At 36.4% G+C, this 23,798-nt stretch overlaps 1 protein-coding gene across 2 annotated transcripts; it reads right to left on the minus strand.

The window, feature by feature from the left end:
* Window positions 1-134: 134 nt before the first annotated feature.
* On the minus strand, window positions 135-22,579 carry LOC121318178 (transportin-3). 2 transcript variants are annotated; one of them, XM_041254583.1, is made up of 24 exons: window positions 22,303-22,579; window positions 20,063-20,263; window positions 16,595-16,668; window positions 16,166-16,322; window positions 15,627-15,770; window positions 14,894-15,069; window positions 14,137-14,275; window positions 12,862-13,008; window positions 12,152-12,259; window positions 11,334-11,425; window positions 11,097-11,236; window positions 10,408-10,599; window positions 8,598-8,689; window positions 8,145-8,221; window positions 7,785-7,845; window positions 7,302-7,442; window positions 6,861-6,977; window positions 6,522-6,616; window positions 6,205-6,361; window positions 5,241-5,408; window positions 2,524-2,636; window positions 1,423-1,461; window positions 1,244-1,333; window positions 135-931 (listed from the first exon to the last, which is right to left on the minus strand). In XM_041254583.1, the coding sequence occupies exons 1-23, from the start codon at window positions 22,420-22,422 to the stop codon at window positions 1,273-1,275; spliced, it is 2,811 nt and encodes a 936-aa protein (XP_041110517.1). In that variant the 5' UTR covers window positions 22,423-22,579; the 3' UTR covers window positions 135-931; window positions 1,244-1,272. The 2 variants fall into 2 exon arrangements, with proteins under 2 accessions (XP_041110517.1, XP_041110518.1); XM_041254584.1 differs by lacking the exon at window positions 1,423-1,461.
* Window positions 22,580-23,798: the final 1,219 nt, after the last annotated feature.

A 23,798-nucleotide genomic window follows, 5' to 3' on the forward strand; every position in this document is an offset into this window, starting at 1 on the left:
CAGTCAACTGTAGTTCTAGTGAAACAAAAAGTGATGTGACCAATGGTATTCTTAAACCTGTGTGACTAGTTCAATGCAAACAGGACAATAGAAAGCCCTGCCTTAGCATAAAATCAAAATGCTTAAACAAGTTGTGTCCTCACTTTTATTTATTGTTCATGAGATGGCTACAACACCAGATGGAACAGCATGTCGGCACAAGTCCTACACCTCAGCAGCCATCTTTTCATGGTTTAATTCCAGATCTGCTGCTGGAGGAGGGAGGAAAAAAAAAAAAAAAAAAAGAAAAAAAAAAAAAAAGCCAGAGTCCGCTTGTCAGTCTGTCACAGTCTAGCCTGGATTCAGATCAGAAAAACTCCAGCCAATGTTTAAAAAGGTAATGGGCAACTGTAGTTCCAAGCCCGGACTCCCAAGGTCTTTTCGTGATTGGAATCTCAGATTTGCTTTTTATTTTTTATGGCACAGACAGCAAACCATGTTTGGTCATTCTCAAGACAGTCCATGAAAATAAATGATTTATTTACTTTTTTTTTTATTTTAAAAACTCACAGAAGTCTTTATTTTTAAATACCAGGCACATCCATTTCTTTTTTTTTTTTTGACGGATTCTTGATTTGCAGAAATCCAACCAACGCTGAGCAAATGTATTTATTTATTCTTTTATAGCACAAGTCCCCCAGGAAATAAATCTTCCATTCATGCTGTCTGCCCGGCTACAGCCATCTTTACACCAGGCCTGACGGACTCCCCCCCCCCCCCCCCCACTTCATTCTTGCAAGCCATGTAAGTCACGGTAATGCTGAAATGTGTCCTTTGCGCATTACATAGTAGACTAAATCCCATTTGTCCTTCATGAGGGAGTTCCCTTTTTATTTGCAGACAAACTATACCTAATGTTGTTAACTCCCAATCTTGCAAACAAAATTCAGACCTGAAAAATAAATTTTAAAAAACAACATGATCATTTAGATCTTTTATTTAAGAACATGTAATCAAAGAAACTACAAAATGATTTCGCTAAAGTCCACCGGAAGCCACAATAACAGTACAGTATTTCATCTCGAATTCAAAATAAAACATTTGTCTGTTTTTCGTTAAGTATATGGAAAACTACAAAGCAGCATGAAATTCAATATGTTAACATAAGTTTATTCAGCAGGTTTCACTTGACTTTATGATGCAACATTTGTTAATGCTGTAGGGCAATGCAAAACTTCTGGCCACAGCTGTACATTGTCCTTACCTGGTCTTTAGGCGACTGTGCAAGCATAGCTATCGAAACAGTCTGGTGAAGTCTCTTAAAGCCCAGCACACATGTTTGCAGTCTTCAGCACTGAAGAAAAGCAAGCACAGAAGGTTACTAACAAAATGAAATAGGACTTATCATGTATGCATATTGATCAATCCAACTACAACTATTACCTGCTGAGGGTGGGGCACTGTGCTGTAAGGGGTACTGTCCTGTGAATGGGACATAACACATAACCTATAAATACTTTACAGCTGTTTATGTTCAGAAAATTAGGGGAGAAATGCCTTTTTGAATATTTAACTGGGAAAGCGACACCCAATGATTTGTTTTAACATATAAAAATGCCACAAGGTAGCAAAACATGACTTTAAACGGAAATCAATTGTTTTGCAACACACAATGGAAGAAAGAATTAGCTACAATTATTTTAGCTAAATAGCACAGCGATTCTACCAACGTTTACCGGTACACCAAATGAAAAATAAATATACCTCAAAAGATAACAAAGCCTCTCAGTGATGCTAAGCTAAAGTCACTAAGGAATAAGAGGTGTACAACAGGTGGTTCCAAGGAGGAACTGTTTCAAATGCTGATACAGCATATGGTGTACAATAAGTCTAGTTTCTGTTTGAATTGCCCCCACAGGGGGGCAGTGGTTATTTTTGGAATTGGGTTTGAATAAGTTTAAAAGAAGGTGGTTAGTAATGGAACACAACACTTGAACACTCCTAAATGCCCGTTCAAACTTGCCCAGGTATCCTTGTCTCTCGTCCACATTTACAGATTTTGTAACAAATTAAAAAGTAGACAATTCTTTGCATGCCTACACAGGTCTGTACATGAATCTTTACATATCATGAGTCATCAGGGAAAAGCAACTCAAATAAGGTACTTCTGCAAGTATTTCTTACACAACACTTGCTAATGGAACTATACCTCAGTATGGTATGTGGGTAGGACTGGTTTCCTGCATATGGTCAACTTCTGTCTTTTTTTGCAATGTGAAAGATAGCACAGCATGGCCGTTACGAAACAAGGGCAAAGACCCTGGTGCATTGGCTATACTTATAGACTCGCATGATATGCTTAAGAAATCAGCATGACCGTTTAGAAGCTACCCTGAATTCATTTTTTTCCTTTTTCTAATGTATTAAACATTTTATTCTCATTTTTCTTTTCTTTTTTTTTTTAAATATTTCAGTCATGTATTTAGCCAAATCTGCCGTTTAGGATTACGAAAGTCAATAAATCAACAAGTATTTTCTCCTTACCTGGTTACTTGTTTGTGGAAGTCTGTGAGTTGCTTGTGTGTCACTGTCACTGCTCCACCCGATGTCTCTTTAGGGAGTCCCTTCAATGCATTTTCTAGCCAGCGGCAAAATGTCTATTTTAAGAAAAACTCACTTTTATTTATTGACATTTACCCCGAAAAAGCACAAACTGCAGAAAAAAGTTAAAAGCCAAAAAAGCTCTATACATTATTTACATTTTAGCACACACATAGAATTCATTTTCATATAACACAATATTATAAGCCTGGGCTGATCCTAGTATGTTAACACTGATCCAGAATGGTTAGTAAATTAAAACATGTCCTGATGTATTGTAGCATTTGGTATATTCATAGCAGTGAAGGCGTAATTGTGGAAATTCAACACAATGATTTATGTCAGATAGACACACACACACTACCTTTAATTTAATGTTTAGCAGCTTACAAAATCCTAACTATGTGCACTTAAGAAAATGGGAGTATTTACTTTAGGATGGAAATTACAATGATCTAGTAAAGCATGGAGTCAGGAAGCTTTGACTGTATCCATGTTGCCTTGTATGACTCCTGTTAAAGTCAACATCCTCTAATTTCTGCTCAGTCCCTTTGAAGTTACATTAAAAGGGTGTGACTGTAGTCTGAATACTCTAACTTGACACAGGCGATTGCTGCAAAAGGTAGACAGGCACAGACTAAATTCTGAACTGAAAAAAAAGGTCAGACTAGACAGTCCCTAAAAAGGCATATGCAGCAGTATACTGCCACAACAGTAGGAAACATTGTTTTAGGGCCATCCTGTGCCCTCTTGTGGAGGGAAAATGCTTAGACAGGTCTAATATAGCAAACAGAAAATTTTACAATAAACACTCATCTTAATTATAAAGTCATCAAAAGAGCACAGTAAAGCGGTTATAAGACTACTTTACTGATGAATCAGATGTGATTTATAGGTTTAAATGGGTTCTTAACATACAATAAAAAACAGGCTCTTACAACCACTGATTTAAAAGGTTGTTGGTACAAAGAAAAAACATGTTAACAGCAGGAAACAACGGATTATATGGTCTTAAAAAAAAAAAGGGCAACCTTACAAAATGAATCAGAATATTTGCTTGTTAAGAAGCCTCACTAATACAATTCTGCCCATAATAAAACATGAATATAACTTTATAAAATAAGTATGTCAGCAACTGTAAATACAAAATCAAAATGACATGAAAAAGCAGATTGTGAACTACACCCAGATTGACGCTCATTAATTCGTGCTAAAAAAATGCACGGACCAAGTTTTATAACAATTGAAAATTCACTATAGATAGATAGATAGATAGATAGATAGATAGATAGATAGATAGAGATTGATAGACACACACACACAGTCAACCCTCTTTATACCGCCAGGTAAGGGCCATGGGCAATAAGCAAAGGTGGCGTTATAGTGAGGGTCAACAAAACAAAGATAAAACACACACACAACCTTCTATATCTGCAATAAATTTAAATGTTTTAATTTTTGTGTTATACAATTACAGTACATCCAGGCCATTTTAATAAAATATGAATCTTACTTCATTCTATTTTTTTTTATTTATTTTTTTTTAATTCACTACTAGTTCTTAACACAACAGTAGTTCTGCTAGTGACATTTTCTCATCTTTTCCCATCTGTATGAAAAATACATGGTTACTTCTGAGGAACAGTTAATATAAAAAAAAATTAATAAAATTGATTCAAATCACCCAAACAACTCCATAAAAAAAAAAAAAGCGTATGATTTTTATTTATTTATTTATTTTTACTGTTAAACATGTTGAATATGTACAGGAAAACATTTTTTTTAAATGTACACACACACACACACACATACACACACACACATATATATATATATATATATATATATATATATATATATATATATATATATATATATATATATATATATATAATATATATATATATTTATAACTTAAAAACTGATGTTTTAGTTTAAATCAGCCTTAATTTGTGCAAAACTTGCATATAAGCAAACCTCTTACTATACTTTTTAAACATTTACTGTGGTTTATAAGTCACTTATTTTAGACTGCGTCAAGCCTTTCTCAGGTTAAACAAATCGACCCGTTCCATCAAGGTAAGCCATTTCTTTTAATCCATTAGAATGTCTCTGATTGTTCTTCGATTAGTATTATATGCCTCACTTAGGTGAGAAAACATTTGCTATGTCTTGCTGACTTGCTTTCTTATTTTCAGATGCATACATGCAGATTTTTTTCTTTTGCTCTGGTGTTAAATGTAGGGTTGACTCGCCATGTTGTACTTTCTGTTTTGCATTGGGAGCGGGAGTGTTGATGACATCGATATGAACGTTCAGTTAACAATGTATTAGGAAAGCGAGTCAAAGGTTAACCGCAACTTTGTTGTTTTAATTGGCCATGAATATTTCACTGATGCTACAATGAGGGAACCTGCAATGCTTATATTTACGTTTGCTTGGCTTGGAAAGTTGACGGGTGGCGGACAGCAGGGTGGCGATATAACAGGTAAAAATAGCACTGCTTTTATATTAGTGACATTTGTTCAGAGGGAATAGCTGGCTGTATGCGAGGGTGGCATTATAAATGGAGGGTGGTAGCACGTGGGACAACTAATAATATTTATTTATTTATGTAAAAATGTGTGACACAGGGACAGACAGTATGGTTTTCTGCTTACCGGCCGGTCAAAGAGCATGATCTCCCAGATTACCTCAGCCACATCAGGCAGAGTGTAGGGGGGCAGGCAGAAACAGCATGTGTGAATCAGCTGGTTCACCAACTGCTGCCCATTCTGGGACATAGCCTGCTGAATCAACTGCTTGCGCATCTCAAAGTCATCTTCATGCTACAGAAATAAAAAAAAATATAATAAAAAAACAGATTTAAGATCTAATCTATATTGCCAGTCAGTTACAGCTCCGCTCAGTTTGGATTGCAGTGTCTGCTATTACTGAAGAATGCATAAGCTATAAAAACTTGTTTTAGACCACAATGATCCATATACCAACTCAAAAACATAGTAGCAATTGCAGCAATACAGTTTTAACTCTTAGCGGTCTATTTATTCAGCGCCCGTCAGGCGTGCCATGTCCAATTTATTTTCACACTCGCCGTTTAAAAGTAAAACAGGTTTAAAAGGCAGTGGATATCAACAGGACACTCAGTCCTGCATCTCCAGCCAAGCCCCACCCCTTGTTCACTGCATTTATCACACACCTCTTCATAATTATGCATACTGAAATCGTTTATCACCAAACGTCTCAATAATGCGATCCAAGTCATTATTTTATCTCAAAAAACTTTGTAAATGTCTGACGTTCTTTGAGTGCTGGATGCGGAAGCAGCTATCTCCTTTGTTTATGTTTGTGTTATCTCTGTTGTGCAGGGATCTGTATTGCTTAGATCCGCCCCTTTTTTCGTATTCTCTCTGTCTCACTCGGCCATTGAAAGGTTTTCTCTGCTTTTTATGGAGAAAAAAACGACTAAAGACCTGTGCTTGAAGTCTTTTTGATGATGTCGCACAGGGTCCGTCATTGGCCCGGAAAGGGAAAATTGCAATGTTCGACCTGGGTCTGACATAGGAGCGCAAAGGGTTAAAAGTCACTAGTCAGAAGTGTCTCTAGTGTGGGAACAACACTCACGTCATTGGCGATGCCTGTGTGGATCAGATCTCTCATAAACTTCATAACACTGCAGTTGGCATCCCTATGATCAAGGCTGGTGGCAGCAATGGCACACTGGATAATATGAACTATAATTTGGCTACGCAGCAGTGTGACAGGACTTCGCTGGATAAACCTACAAGAGAATGTGAGAAAAAACAATGTATAATTCTCCACTCAATATATTGCACATACATCTTGACTTCTAGAAATCCTGTGCCGAGGCCGAGGGCCAGCAACCCTTTTGACAAGCGTACACAAAATGTTGTTACTGCATCACCAAGCCCATCCTTTACCTCGTTGCCAATCGGAAAAGATCATCCACAGTGTCTGGGTGATTCCTAAGACCATTAGGCTGTTCCAGCAACTGGAAAGTGGGCATACATAGAGCCTATAGAAAAAAGCAAAGCAACAATTATAAAAAGGTGTTAAAGACATAGTGTTATGTTGTATTTAATAAAACAATTGCTATAGAGAATGGAGAGGCATCAGCCATTTTGCATATGCATATTGGATTCAGATCTAATATTACAGTTTAACTACTTTCTCTTCCATTGTCAGAAGAAAATATATTTTGGAAAAAGGAAATTGTTATCCACTACTCTCCATGCAAACACAAACTATGTGTACAGTACCTGTAGCATGTCAAGCAGTCCTTGTTGACAGCCCTCCTCCATTCCATATTCATCTACCAGGATACTCCCCAGGTACAGGAAACATGAGTGTGGATAGACCTGATATACACTCACCATCTGTAAGGGACAACAGCAAGGTATACACAAGACATATGTAAACTTAGTAGTGCACTTAGTAGTAGAGATATGGTATATTAGTATGCTATAAACTCTTATTAACCACAACATGTAGGCTATGAACACAAAAAGCAGATAATTATGTTTTAAATTGCAGGCAGCAATAATACTTCAGTTGGCTGTTTAAATAGGACTCCTGCTCTTATCACAAAATGTTCACTCATAAAATACTGCAGTTAGCTGAACTGGTAAGGATTTAGTGCCAGTGAGGATTTCGTATCAGTAAGCAGAAAAAGTATAAATCTGTTGCGGTGCAATCCCTACCTGAGTAACAAGAGGCTGCAGGAGTGCAGCTGAGCCCTTCCCAACACAGCGCACTGCAAAGCGCAGGCAGCGACAGCACCGTTCCACAATTCGGTTATCTGCTTGGTGCTTGTTCAAGGTTTCCGACAAGACAGGCCAGATCTAAAGGAAAAGGAACAGCAAACGTAAAGCCTAAAACTGCACACTGTTTATTTTAACCACAAGTTCTACTTAAAGATTTTATTAAACTTATCCTTGAATGTTCCTCTTATAGATGGATATAAAATACAAGTTTGTTTAATTTTTCCACAAATACAAACCTGCAATGACTGGCAGGGGAAGGATTACAAATAATAACACTGCTGCTGTTGGATGACAATGAGCTGAACTAATACCTGTGGTGACACAAAACTCTAAAGAGGAATTCAACAGTTCTTACCATCAAAATAAACTCACGATGGCCTTGGGAATGTTTAATAACACTTAACTGTTGAAACGACTTACTTCTTGAATAACTTTTTGACATGGATGGGTTTGTCCGTTTTCTACAATAGGGTTTGTATGCCTGATTAGAAGAAAAAATACATGTTTATTCCTGCCTCCTGGCTTTTGCAAGTGGCTCATCTGCTTGTTTTTAAAGATAGTTTGCACAAATTATTAGACTGATAAATATTTCTTACATTGTGCCACTTTCTAAAGAAGCATTCTACTGGTTTATTAAAAAAAAAAAAAAAAAAAAAAAAAAAAAAAAAAAATTTGAAATTGTCAAAAGTATGTTAGTTGAAATAAAGAAAGTTTAAATGATGGTAGTTCAATACTAAGACCACAAAAAAGTAATAAGAAATAAATAAAATAATCACTTACCTGAATATTACTGCTAATCTATCTAGCCACACAGTGGGATCTGAAGATTTACCATTACTTGCCTCCTGTGACAGGAGCTTTAAAGAAAAATAAAAGACATTTAGTTATAGAAGACGACTTTAAATTACTGGGAATGTTAAATCTTTGTTTTAAGACCTTGTTCACGATGCAATATTCCTTCTTTATGCTTTATGTAAGCTGTTGCTCAAAAAAGTGTTTTTTTTATTTACCGTTTTAATTGATTAATTGGGTTAGTTGGTTTATTGTTTCTATGTAACATGAAAGTCTCCTACGCAGCAACTGGCACTAGTGTCAAAACAAATGTGTGCATGTAAAAAAAAAAAAAAAAGCACATCTTTGCATTTCCCTTTATAGTAATTTTATTTGGTTTCTTATTTGTTCAACAAGATAAGTATTTGGCTATCAAAAAGATAAAGACTGAGACTTTCTTACCTTTTTAAGGGCTATAACTTGAACTGCGCACAGATCACTTAAACATTCTGCTATCTTCTCTAGAGGGAGCCTGGCTAGAACTAATGCTGTTCCTGGATTTAAAAGATACACGTTAGAATACATTGCAGATGTACATACAGAAATGCATTTAGTGAATTAAAGATAACCTTTCATAACACGTTTTACTCAAACATCATCAACCTTGTATTATTTGTCTCTAATTCTTTTTTTTGTAGATCACTCTCAAGAGCATGCATTTGAAATGGTAAAAATGCACTTCAACTACTCGCACACTGATTCTGGTAGAAAGTAGGAGGTGAAGCAGATACATCACCATATGCTTCACTGCTGTAAGTTTAGGTAGAAAGAATCTGGGAGTGGGATTATGCAGAAATGAAACTATTCTGCAACTTCTGATGGATGAGTCAGACGAAATTGAGAGCTCAGACGTTGTTTATAAATTTCAAAGTTTAGGATTTAGGCCACATTAATTTGCAAATTAATTGGAAAATATATATTCACGACTCCAGTAAAATATATAGCATTTAAATTAGTGTCTCATTCCTGCATTATGACGTGAATGACTGAATATTTTGCAATGTGAAACTCTACAATGTGTTCCGCTCATGAATGTATTGGCCAGCTTTCATAAAAGGGCGCTCTGGAAGACAGTCATAATAATTTAATATCTTGCAATCTTTCTTCCTCTTTTGCAGTATAAATGTTGTGCACTGATTAATGACGTATTCAGATACAACAAAGTACTCAGCTATCCATAAAACAGCACTTACGTCTAGTCTCTATTCAAATTAGCTAAACGTAAATTTAAAGCTGGTTGTATTACATTTTTACTACTATCGCTCAGCATCAAACTAGTCAACATTGCTGGCTGATTTCTGTTAGTGATGAGTCCCTCATGCCAACTTCATGACATAGCAACTGGGCAGACTTCACAGCCAGATGACTTTGTGGAGCGGATGGTAAAGTGGCTTTTTAATTAGTGAAAACAGCAAGAAAATTATATAAAAGACTAAAAATAGTGGTACTTGCTTCCTTACTAAAACATCTGTTAAAGGCAAGCATGCAACATCGACCAGCAGTTGCCGCTGACATTCTGTCTGGTGTGGACTTGCCCATACATTGCATCCACTGAATTGGTTGGAAGTGTAAGGCAAAGCTTTGCCAAGTTATACAGATGTGGAAATCGATTAGAAACAGTCCCAAAACTTGGTTATCCAAGGGCATCTGGCATACTTTAATAAAGGCAAGATATACAGCATGTTCGCTGTCATGTTATTTGTCCCATCCAATAATTACTTTTATTAGTACCGAGTCAAAACAAAGAAAATGTGGCTATTTAGGGTCTGAAATTGTAACTGCGTTTAAAAAGTAAGCAGCAGGTTGTTTGAAGTGAGGTGGCTGTGCTAGATCTTACCTGTAATACTGATTTAACTTGGCTATAACCGACAGGAATACTTCTCGTCTGCGCTGACTTTCCAATTGTATGTTCTGTTCAGCAGCCTCTGTAGTCTTTCATTTAATGTGATTCTGAAGCTAAATAACGATCAAGGGTATTTTCTCCAACGACACTACAAGATGTGCAAAGCAATTACCTCCTTCTGCATGTACAGTTTCTTTGGGAAATATCTTGACATGATCATCAGCCGAAATATACTTTGCTTTTTTTTTTTTTTTTTTTTTTTTTTTTTTTTGCTTTGTCCTCCATTTCTGGTATTTTACCTCCAATGCTGAAAACTAGATTAGTGGACAACTATGACAAATGTGAAGTGAAACATAAATAAAAAATTACCTTTCAGGAGCCCAACAGCTGCATCTGCCGACAGTGCAAAAGAGTCAAGGGACCGGGCGATGTCCAAGAGCCCCTGGAAGTGCTGAGCCATGTGATCACGGCACACTGAGCAGATGTTGTGAATTGCTTTAGCAGCTACGGACGCCAGGGGCTTCTCTCTCAGCCCCTTCATTAGATAATTAAGCACTGGATCTGTAACACAATTTGATGGAAGGTTAGCCCTATATCTTGTTTGCTGTACCTAAATGGTTATCAAACTACAGTGCTGGTAGTTTACTTAAATATCTCCCCAGTCTTGACTGTTTGCCATTATATACATTCATTCAGGAATAGATGCTCTGCTAGCTTAAACTTATGTTTTACAAGGAATCACAAAACAAACTTTTATCTGGATTCATTTTCCATTTTGACTAAAAATTGTGATTCTGTCAACAAATCCACAGCGGCCAATTGATACTTGTACTATGTAGCACATTGAATTCATCAGTTGAACTCAAGAGTTTCAAATAACCCAATTTCACCAATTCAGCATTTACTGTTTTTTATTCATTTACAAAGTATATGATCCTGGATTTACACTAAATGTGTTAGGAGACAAACAAAGTCAATGCAAAAAAAAAGCAATATACAAATTGGAGGTGTCAAACATGTTTAGCATTCATGCTAGTTCAAGACATTAAAACACACACCCAAAAATTGAGGATTCCGGTCAACAACTTCACTCATCTCTCCAACCAGTTCAATACTGGTGTATCTGACAGCGATGTGTACATTCTGATTGAGGTGAACAACTGCTTCAAGCACTTCTGTAAGAGTCGGATTATTCTCACTGCAGGGATAGGAAAACAAGCGCATAAAATCATTTTCCAAGTTCTGGGTCTGTGGTCAAACTGTATTAAAAAAAAAAATCACCAAAAACTACTCACGGATCAATACTCTTTGCTATAGCAGCCATTATAAAAAGCACTGCCTCAGTCACCTCCCATGGCGGATTACCATCTTTTAAAGTGGAATAGAGCTAAAACACATAATATTCATACATTCAATTCATGAACTGTTTATTATATTCATAAATCACTCACATCCTAAATACAAAAAGACAAATTAGAACCTGTCATATCTGATCCCCTCTATTACCTGATGGACCGCTGGCATACATCATTTACACACGCTGCTACCAACTGAACTGAACTGCTGGAAACTGATCCATGGACATTTGATCATGGGTCGAAAACAGTAAATGCAACTCTTAACAGGACAGAATGGATTCAGTTGCAGATATGCTGTCACTTCACATAACTGCCCAGTTTAACAATCTTAAATAAAAGAAAACAAGACAGCAAGATATTCTTATAATTACTGTAACATTAAAAAGCATTTTCTTCCCCCAACCTCCAAGGCCAGTTTTTGTTTGTGTGCTCACTTTCTTGTTGTGTCTCGGGTTAACACGCATGGTGCAATAAGACTGTCAGATTACTTGGACATAAACTGAGAAAGCATGGCACGAACTGTTTTCTGAATGCAACTTTGTGCCTGACATTGTTTATTTATAACGCACCCCCTGTTAATAAAGAAACTGCAATGGTGTACAACGATTCCCTTTGAGATATAATATTTTTACATATCCGATGGATCCCTGGAACCAATTAAATCCAATGTGTCAGGGTCTAAAGTAACAAATAATTGCTTGCTAGTTTAAAATATTTTATCTTATTAATATATGTGAAATCAACTATGTATTTACCTGCGTGAAACATTCCATGGATCCAACCAAAAAAATCAAATCCTTCACAAGATCTGAGACCCTCATTCGGAACTCTCCAAAATCATCTGTGTCTTCAGGTATTCCTTCCTATCAATTTAAAAAAAAAAATCAAAAAGAACGTATTGCGAATCTCTGGTCCACAATGCAGAAAAGGACTTATACCACTTTGCAATTACGGATCTATGACGTGTGCTTGCACCATCCCAGGGTTGGTGACTATTGATCTGCTCTGGTGATCGCTCTTACCACCTATACTAGACTGCACTTTATTTACCAATTGCTCAATTAAACTTAGACTGACACTATTTAGCCACGCATGACCTACTGAAGAAAATAACGCATTGCATGCAAAAAGGTGATTTTAAAACATACTGAATGTGAAGCTTATAAAATACAAACGAAATGAATAAAATACTATTTCTTTAAATATTTTGTTGGTCAATAAATAATAGCACCAGTAATACAGAAAATTAGGACTCCATGGGCACTACGCACAAAAATATTATAAAATGTGTATCACGTAGTAGAATTACAACAAATTCTTATGAAGATTTAATTTGTATTTCACTTCGGTCTACAAACTCCTGACCAAGAGGACGTGTCATTGTCAACATTAGTATTGCACAGGTCCAGCCCCCACCCTCACCCCCACTGGTTATTCTGCAAGCTTCAAATCACCAGCTACTCACATGATCAGGGTCTAGTTGACAGTGCCTTGCCAATGCATGCAACAACCTCTGGATGAATGGTCGAAAAAGTCCATGAAGCACTGGGTCACTGGTTTTATACAGGTGCTCCCCTAGCCTATACCAGAAGTTAAAGGAGATCTCTACTACCTGTAAACGGAGAGACGTGATAGGAATTAAATGCACATTTTGGCTACCGACCAGTTAATTCCATAACATTATCTCAGTAAATCCAGGTCTGTACTGCATGGACAAAATAAACTAAAATGTCCTGTCAAACCAATGATATTTTATAAATAGCCAACATTTCTCACTGACACCAGCACACAGATCATGTTTTTATTATCAAATTACAACTTAGATTTTCAACTTAGATAGTATTAGTAAATTCTAAAAAAAATGAATGCAAAATAAGACCATAAGAGTTGAAATGACTTGTATTTGCTAATGCAATCATTAAGAATACACACACACATATATATATATATATATATATATATATATATATATATATATAGTGCCAATAGAAAGTGTCCACCCCCTTTGTAATAGCAATCCTAAATTAGCTCAGATGTAACCAATCCCCTTCAAAATCACACACCAAGTGGCCTCCACCTGTGTTAAATTGTTGTGATTCACATGATTTCAGGATAAATTGAGCAGTTCCTGTAGGTTCCCTCTGCTGGGTAGTGCAATTCAAAGCAAAGACTCAGAAGTCCTTGAGGAAAACCTGCTGCCCTCTGTAAGAAAGCTGAAACTGGGGCAGAAGTTCACCTTTCAGCATGACAACGACCCAAAGCACACAGTCAAAGCTACACTGGCGTGGCTAAGGAACAAAAAGGTAAATGTCCTTGAGTTGCCCAGTCAGAACCCCAACCTAAATCCAATCGAACATTTGTGGCAAGACTTGGAAGACTGCTGTCCATCAACGCTCCCCAATGAATTTGACAGATGAGAAAAATATTGCCAAATCTAGGTGTGCAAAGTTGGTAGAGACCTATCCCAACAGACTCACAGCTGTAATTGCTGCCAAAGGGGCTTCCACCAAGAATTAACTCGGGGGGGTAGAGACTTATCCAATTATGATTTTTCAGTTTTGTAACTTTTAATAAATAACTTTTTTCCCCCTTAACAGTGTAGAGTATGGTGTGTAGAGAGGTAGAAAAAAATCCTCATTTAAATGCATGAAACTCTGAGGCACTGACACAACAAAACGTTAAAAGTTCAAGGGGGTGTAGACTTTCTACAGGCACTGTAATATATATATATTTTTCTTACTTCATATTGTGGGTGTCCTGCACAGATAAGCAGCAACTCTAGTGTTCGTAGATCTCCCATTCCCTGACCGGGACTCCTCACTATCGTCTCCAGAAAGGTCTCACACAATTCCGTGAAAATGCGACAATAATTCAAAACTCTGTAAAAAAAAAAAAAAAACAACAACAAAAAAAAAAAAAAAAACACATTGTCTTGTCTTTGCCTACATGTGCAATATTCATCATTGCTTATTACGCTTGTGTATTCTTAAATGTGTCTAAATCAAACCAGGAGTATTGAATGTCTGTACTGTAATATCTGAGTTGCTGAAGAGTTACTTGTTACCCAAATGTTTTTACATGAACTTGAAGAACTAGCTAGCAGTAACTGTAAACAATTTCAAATGCATGAACATTAAAAGGGTTAGAGCTAATTAAATAATTCCATAAATCATTTGAATCTCATGTGTGTAGTTTTGACAAAAGCATATTTTATTGCAAAAACACAATTTCATAAATAAAAATAAATATTTATCACATCGATTTATCAAAAACCTATCACAAGCTTTCTTTGTTATCCTTAATGCATTTTGCATATTGGCAGACTATAACTGGGTCAGCATGAAGGTCGTAAAAATTAGGTCATGTGTGCGTTTAACATAATGGCAATTTTATTAATATAATATATATATATATATATATATATATCTATAACAACTATAATAATATAATGAGATTTTATACTATAAACTTTCAAATAATGAAAGTGAAAGCATTACTTGTCCAAGTCTTCCCGTGCCACAGCCATGTGGTATGCTGTCTCCAGCGTTAGGACCCCTTGGAATAGTTGCATGGCTAGGGGCAGGTTGTTGTCTACGTTCTCAATAGCGTACAGAGACGAACACACACAGTCTGAGGCCGCCTCATGCAGGTTGGTGGAGGTATCGTCCCTTTGCTAGAATTCAAACACAAATATAATGATACAGATCTGAAACCTGTAGTGCTGGAGGTTAGCTATTTTATCAACAGAAACCTCAGCAAATTAAAGAACTAGAAAATCCCCTAATACAACATTCACAAATTATTCTATGACTCAAGTTACAGATAGTCTCAGACTGATGCAGCAATGACCCTATTGGATTTACAGGCCTGAACTCAGGTGAATGTGCATCACACAGCATGTATACAGGTCTAGAAAGATAACAGAGCAGTAAGGAATATGTTATATCAAGGTTCATCATCTACCCCCAGATGGTATTATTTTTAATTCAAGCCTCAAGCTATTAATTAGTCATGCTAGTGTAACTTTTTATTTAAAGTTACTTTGTGCTGAGTCAATACCATTTTAATAAAATGATTTAAAAATACATCAGCACAGGCCTTGTACAGGTCATTTTACATAAAATAATAAAAGGAAAACCCACATTTTTTCACAGGTGGTCAAAGTGGAGATTCAGAACCCTTTATGAAAAAGCGCCATGAAGTTATTCCTCTATGTGATGTTTTACTTACCAGCACCTGGAAAAGTACAATAAGCAGCTGGTTATTTGCCATAAAGTTGCTGTCCAGAACACCAAGGTTGAACCAGCTCCCAAGGCAGCGGAATGCCTTGATCAGCATTTTTTCATTGTTCCCAGTTTTCTCCACACAGGACATCTGTGATGAAAAAAAAAAAAAAAAAAAAAAAAAACTTAGAGAAGTGTTCCACTGCCAACAAAATATTAAGAGTTGACATCTTTTCACTGAAGTTAATGATGAAAGATCTGCACACATCAGATGGCTTCTCGTTTGAAGAATATTACTAATTATTTTATGCAAATATGCTTAATATAAAACTATAAGAACACATTTGAAAAAGCTTCCACCTTTCTACCAACAAACACTGTCCCACTTAAAAACACACACTATTTAGTCATTTAAATATTCAAATATTAGCAACATCTCAGAATTAGCTAGCAGAACAGTTATCTTATCATCACATTTTTTACTGAGGTGCTGAATGTAAATCATAGTAGCCTGGCAATAGTGTTAGTGACCATGTCTGTACTTACCAGTAGAGTTACAACAGTGCTTGAGTAGTAGGCCAGGTCCTCAATGATCTCAGTGCGGCGGTTAGCACCAATTCGCAGGGACCGACTGTGCACCTCCTCAGGCAGAACAGTGAGGATTTCAATCAGGAATAAAAGTGAGGACACATCATTGCTGTACCTGAAAAAGCAAACATGACAACATGATCACTGACGCCTGAGATAGTTCAGCCTTCTATAGAATTGTGACCTTAGAATCATACAAAATACAGTACCATTCAAATGAACAGATATTCATTACTGCAGGTTTCTCTAAATTAAGTAGCTCTGTATAACAATTACATTGCAACTGCTTGCCACTTCAGTCAGCATATATGGGCCTCAATCCACCAGTGTTAAAGTTGTTTAAATATGAAAAGTGTTGCGTGTTTATGCATGTATAGCAAGACTTACTTTTCAATAAGTGTGTGAACACATCCTTTCCAAGATGCCATCTGCAGGGCAAGGTCAGCTATTGCTAGAGCGAGCTGGAAAACAAGACATATGGACAAATTAATTATGAAATATGTGTTCAGCTTAATCACACGCACAAAAAAGTAAGGAGTACCCAAACACTATATAAACTATTAAGGACCTGGCTGAAACTACTTTTGCAAAAACAAACAATATATTGGATTTATCACAGGGTATAACAGATTTTGGGTAATTGTTTCTTTATAAATTTACATGGAAAACACTCTCAAAAGCATACTTTACACAAATTAGGCATAACAAATAGTTTACCACCTTACCAAGATTGTAATGAGTAGAATATATTACCTAGTAAAAAAATTGGTTATATTGAATCACATGTTTAACATTATTTTTAATAATTTCAGTTTGGTCTTTTGACAAGAGATCATTAAATATATACTACTATTCTAATCCTTAATACTGAAAATATTGTAAAAGTGAGATCAAGATACTGAAGGCACATTTAATCTGCAGTGTCTTGCAATAAACTGTCTGTCAAGTTAAATGAAAATGTGGAGTAAATGTATATAATTTGAGTTGAATCTCATTTATCTGGACCTGTCAAGACCACAGGCTGAATAAAAAATGTACATAGTTGGCTGTATATGCAGTTATTTTTTCAATGTGTGATATGCATCACTCATATGGCAGTAAATGGTTCATTTCTACAGGACAACAACGGTAATAGAAATTTGAGAGAATATCATACAACTGTGTAACAAATATAACTAGACTAGGGCTGCAGACATACAAGATTTTTTACATCACGATACAAGCCGAACAGAACATTACGATACCCCGATAAATGACCACCTGAATCTAGAACCGATATTTATTTTTTTTTACATAATTTTAAAGAAAATAACAATTGTATTAGCTGTGGCTGCCATATTAGGTCAGTGGTCAAAGTCATAAAAAAAAAACATTGATCGCCAACTCTTATGTTTAGATGTAACTGTTTATTTTCGATAGTAAACACACCACAGTCAGCACGTTGTCAATTTTAGATATTTCCAAACCTTTCTTTTTTTCACTACCACAATCTGAGCTAAATTTAGTGAATGGCATTTTTTCTACTGCATCAAATAACTTCCTTATTACTGTCCCAAGTATTTCTATGCATGCTGCTTTCACCGTTCTTGAAAGTCATTTTGATAAATAAACTGACCCTGCTTTAGTACAGAACTCAAGTTACATTTACTGTTTTTCATTATGGTGACGTATTAAATTACCGTGCCTGCTTGTTTGGTTGAAGAGATTATCAGCTCATCATCTAACTAGAGAAGCTCCTGTGCAATTAGGCTAAATCACCCTCAAACTCCTTTATGTAAACAGTGTAATCAAATCTATATTATATCTGGGATAGACGCGGTTACTAAAGAAGATGAACAAATGAATGCAAATATTCATTTTAAGCTACATTTTTACAAACAGTACTCACATAGATTTGGTCGTCATCACAACTGTTGCATGAAACTGGGTTACTGTATTCTGCTGTGTTGATACAGCACTTCTGGACTTCCAGGCATTTGTGTTCAGTCACATTGTTACCGTTCTTCTCGCACTTCAGTTTAAAGCATGCGAGTTTTCTTTTTTTTTTCATTGCAAACCAACATTATAATGCATTCATAAATACGGACATGTTTTTTGACAGTCCCCCCAAAAATGTATTCACATTATCAACCATTTTAATCACTGTCTGGAGCCCTGCATAATATTGAATATGTGCTTGGTTTAGGCCAGTGGTACTCACTTGTGGCTCTTTCAGTGATGCTGCACAAACTGATTATTCGATTACTTGGATTGGGCTCCCCACAGAAATCAGGTACTGACATTCAAGCAAGGGTCATTTGTGCCTACTGGGCTAATTTAACATTCAAAATGAAACAACTGAAGAAACATCTGCTTGGATTGGTGTGGGGTGCTGATCTCCACAGAGTCTACGAAAAGCATCAATCATCACAAATTCAAGTAGCTGTTTCTTCATGTGTTTCACTTTGATTGGTACATTAGCCCAATGAACTCCAATGGCAGGCACCTGATGTCAGCACCTGACTTCAGTGGAGAGCTCAATCCAAATAACCAGTTTGTGCAGCTCTCTTTATTGCATCCAAATGAGTACTTCATTGAACAAACTGGTTCAACTGGAACAAGAACCTGGACTAGTCAGTTCAACAGTGAATGAAACAAGGTTCTTGTCTGAATGTTATTGACAGCCATTGGTTTATGTTTACGTTTCCGGTTACATGGCCAAAAAATATTCAGGTAGGTAGGCAATAAAAAGTTTTTTTTCCGTTCCTGGTCAATAATTACGTCTACTATTTGTATATACATTGAGCATAATAACTAAACATATTCCAAATGTATATTTTTGCTATCATTCTGAATTGTCAGATTTTCTAACTATATAATCTTAAAAATAATCCCCTTTTTATATAGTGTCATTAAAATGCAGGTGCACTCAAATTAGATATTTGCAGTTGATGTAACAAATTTACAAAACCACATAAGCTCCCCTCACAGGGATGTTTACATATGCAAACCCCTCACTGCTACTTACTATTCGTCTTGGAAAAAACACATTTATAATGTCTTACTTTGTTGATTCTGGATTATTTAAACCATAAGTACTATTCACAAAAAAAAGGGAAGAACAGTTTCATCGCTCAGATGCAATTTCGACATGTGACAGGCATATTGAAGACAGATGGGATTTTTGCACGAGGCACATGAGGTTTCTCTTTTGGTTCTTTGATGGCCAAATTCAGCACCTTTTTCTTTTGGATTTGGGAATATCATCTGCAGGGTATTGGAACAGCAGGCAGCGGAGTTCTGAGAATATCCGCTGTAAGAGAGTCGAGTTTGCAAGATACTTTGTGGTTGGTCATTCTGCACTCCATAAAGGGACAAGCTAGGGCTTTCACAAGCGCCGTGAGGAATTCAGGGCATGTTAGACTCTCATACCCTCCTGTACTGAAACTCAGAGCAGCCAGCCCAGCATGAACGCTACCATACAACTGGCTCTGACTTGACATGAAACTACTAGAGGGTACAGCAAGTGGCTGCGATTAGCAGAAGAGCAGTGGGCATTTTAAAAGTGCTCTGGGTTCACGGGAACCGTGGACAGTAGTTACAGGTTAAAAGCAGTTTTTATACTTTTAAAAAGAATGCCTACTAGAATCAAATGATTGATTTTTATCTCACTGAATTTCTACTGTCAGACATTTACAAACTGTAATCATTGTTACTGTCGAACTAAAAGTTTGTAACATTGATGCTAATACAAAACATAAGGCATCAAGTAACTGGTTGAGTCATTTGTCTTTTATTAAGTCAGGACACTGACAGATCTAACACCAGGGTTTTAACTTGCCTGACAACAAGCAATATTGTATTATTATGCCTTACCTGAGTGACAATGACAGGAGAGAGGTCCTTTAGATTCTGTATGTGTGACAGCAGTGAATCCCTCAGGGAGATGTGCGTTTCTGCTGGAAGTTCATAAAATGAGGTCTGAATTTTCATCTTCATTGTCTGTGCTGCGAAATAACAGGATTCCACGTCTTGTTTTAGTTGCAGCAGCTGATCTGCTATCTCCCATGCATACATCTAGGAAAGGAAATTTACAGATACAAGATATTATAAAATACATTTATTATATATATATATATATATATATATATATATATATATATATTATAGTTTTTTATAGTATCATTTTGAAACTCTAGAGCTATATGCAAGTTCAGTCACTGGTTAAGTCACAGCTCTTCTTGAAAAACATCCATAATAAATATCCATAATAAATCAACAGAACTGTAAATATAGTTCAATTTGCTCTAAAGTTACCATAGCTGTAGATCAGCCTCTTAGTACTATTATTCTAAAATCACAAAGTAACATTGAATAACTACTGTATATTCTCTCCACGTAAGAAAAAACAATGCCATGATGCTGTTTGCACTTATAGATCCCTTTCTAAATTCTGTCCTGCCACTGATATACTGCGTGACCCCAGGAGTCACATATCCTCCTTGTGCTAGAGAAGCAATCTTGACCACAAATGGTTTAACCTTATTTATATTGTCGTACAAGACAACTTTAAGCTTTTGGTTTGCTAGTTAGCATTACCTTCAGAATTCCTCCTGTTCCTATGTACAGTTAGATTTTAATTATGTAGTAATTCTAGAAGAAACTCATTCAAATTGTGTGACTGACGTTTTACCTAGATGCATCTTGTTGTTTTTAAAAAAAAAAAAAAAAAAAAGAAAACACCTGTATAACTATTAGATATTCTATCAATATAGATACTACGTACGCAATCCAATAATATATTCAATGATTTACAAGTGTACCTGGTGTAAGGGATAATATGCTTTCATTCAAGATATTGAATGCATGTAATACAGTTTCACTTATATTAGTAACTTCGAGAGTCAATATGACGTTTTAAAGACCATTTGTGACGTCAGTGCCTGGTCATTTGGTGCGTTAGGTAATTGATCGCCTCAGAGGGCGCATTGCTTAGCTCACTCAGATTACTGATTAAATCTGCTACGTAGCTGATCAGGAGGAGCTAGACTGAGCATGCCGTCAAGTGGGTTCTTTAACTCTGCTGCTCACTTAACGCACCCACGGTTTACGATAACTGAATAAAAATAATAACGCCTCCAGCCAAATGTCCCTCGGACGTTATTGTAAAAAAATAAATAAATGCAAACTCATTTACAAATGCATATGGCCACCGATCTCACCTAATGTTGGTGACTGTGCTAAAATTGGTATGGAACTCCAGCGTTCTACTTTGATTTTATACTGGCAGGGCCCCTCCTCCAACCCCGATTCTGTTCACTGAACCACACCGAAAATAAATAAATACGTTTAAAAAAGCCTACAAAGATACATTTAGTTTTTCAGATTTGCGAATTTAAAACATTTACACAAAGAAAAAATACATTTACGTTAACAGAAATATATCTGGCGACTTTAACTTGTTCCTTTACATTTCATCACAATGTTTTACAACACTTCCTGTCGGTGCCTGCCCATCAAATGCGGAAATATAAATGCAGATACTGTCAAGCGAAACGTACAGTGCCGAAAAACAGTGATACGTCAACCAAAATAATATTTTATGTGCATTTATTTTGTTCAAAACCACGTCAAACCCACCACAGCCGAAAAATCTAGACAGCACAGTCGCCTAATTTTCAACACAAATCACATGCTTACTTTAAACCGAGCATGGTCAGCACGGATCATTCTGTTACGATCGTAAATACGGCAAAACATGTTTTAAAACATGAACTAAGCCGCAGGTTTTGTGATCACAACTGGGTTTTTTATTATTATTATTTTACATATTTCCACGTTGATACAGGCTAGGTCCCCCTGGAATATAGAGCTCCCTAAAGACTTAATTCTGTGTATGTATTTACAAAAAAAAAAATAGAAATAACCTTTCTGTGTTCACAAAGGTTGATACATCAGTGATGATATTTCCCTTTTTAGTCCTTACAGATTTAGTTACGTGTCTTAAAATATATCAGTTAGAAATAAAAGTACATTTATTCACGGCTTCCTTGCAGCCATACATGTATTTGGTAAAGGCCGCATTAAATCCCCGGAGTTTCCCAGCCCCTCCTTACCGATCTCTGCAGTTCTCCGAGCCACACAGAGGCTCGCTCTTTGCCGGCGGGGTCCGGGTCGTGATAAAGAGCCTGCACGGCCTGATAAACCAACTCAAGGGACGGTTTGCCACCCTCCATGCCGCCCCACGTTATAAGAAAGCAAGACTAGTTATTAACAATATACGTGTTCTGTGCGGGAATGCTCAAGGATTGTTGTTATGATATTTATTCAGATCGTTCATTCACTGCCTCGACCGCCATCTCAAACATACAGGAACCCCGCGTGTACCTGGAATACGCCCCGTATGGAACCAACCATAGGAACTACACTCACGACACAGTGGACAAGGGGAGCTTTCTTTGAGGTGACACACACATTAAAATGTTAAAGTTTTAAGTGTGTCATGTTTAATATTTTGAATTGTAAAATGTCTTTGATTCATTTATAATGTCATTCTCACTGTAACACTGAGTGAATATTGTTGGGTTGTGTATTTTTATTTTCCGATACAGCAAAACGTATTGCATGTTGCAAGCACAACCATTTGTGTTCATTTATTTTTTTTTTTTTAAATGTGGTGTCACTGTCAGAGCTGCAGTGTCCCGAAATCGTGCTGAATTTTACCCCAAACGTAGAATATTTTTTAAAGTCCATTTTGTTTACATTCCTGAAAAGTTGTTTTGGATGCAAACTTATGCCCAACTAGTCAGACTGGCATGTTGGTGATGCAAAACGACAACTCTTAAGACCTTTTCTCAACTGGATCTGTTCTGTCATTTATCATCCGTCATCTGAAAAAAATGCGTCAATCCATTGCACACTATGGCTTAATATCGTAGTTCAGAGCGCTGATGTGCATTGGAGGCTTTGTAGTAAATGTACCTAGTTTTACTATTTTAATTCAAAAATAAATCCAATTCCGTTGTTAAATCTTAACTTTGAACACAAAACATATATAAAATATAGTATAAACTTAATGATCAGCGAACGCTGATCCTAAACCACATTATTCTTTAGTGCATTAAGAAGTTAAACCGTTTGCTAATTATTACAAAAAGTCAAACAAAACCGAACCAGGTAACTACAGACTAACTACAGATGAGATCCTCCCAATAGTACTCGAAGAAACGAAAGAAGTTATTTACAAACCGCTGACCAAGATCATGCAACAGTCTCTTGACACATGGGTTGTACCGACAGACTGGAAAATTGCAAACGTAATACCGATCCACAAAAGGGGAAACAAAACTGAACCAGGTAACTACAGACCAATGAACCTGACTTCTATTATATGCAAATTTATGGAAACTATAATAAGATCCAAAATGGAAAATTACCTATATGGTAACAGTATCCTGGGAGACAGTCAGCATGGTTTTAGGGGAGATCCTGTCTAACTAACCTGCTTGATTTTTTTGAGGATGCAACATCAACAATAGATAACTGCAAGGCATATGACATAGTTTATTTAGATTTCCAGAAAGCTTTTGACAAAGTCCAGCATAAAAGATTA

This window comes from Polyodon spathula, chromosome 7 (assembly GCF_017654505.1).
Source record: "Polyodon spathula isolate WHYD16114869_AA chromosome 7, ASM1765450v1, whole genome shotgun sequence".
Taxonomy (NCBI): Eukaryota; Metazoa; Chordata; class Actinopteri; order Acipenseriformes; family Polyodontidae; genus Polyodon; species Polyodon spathula.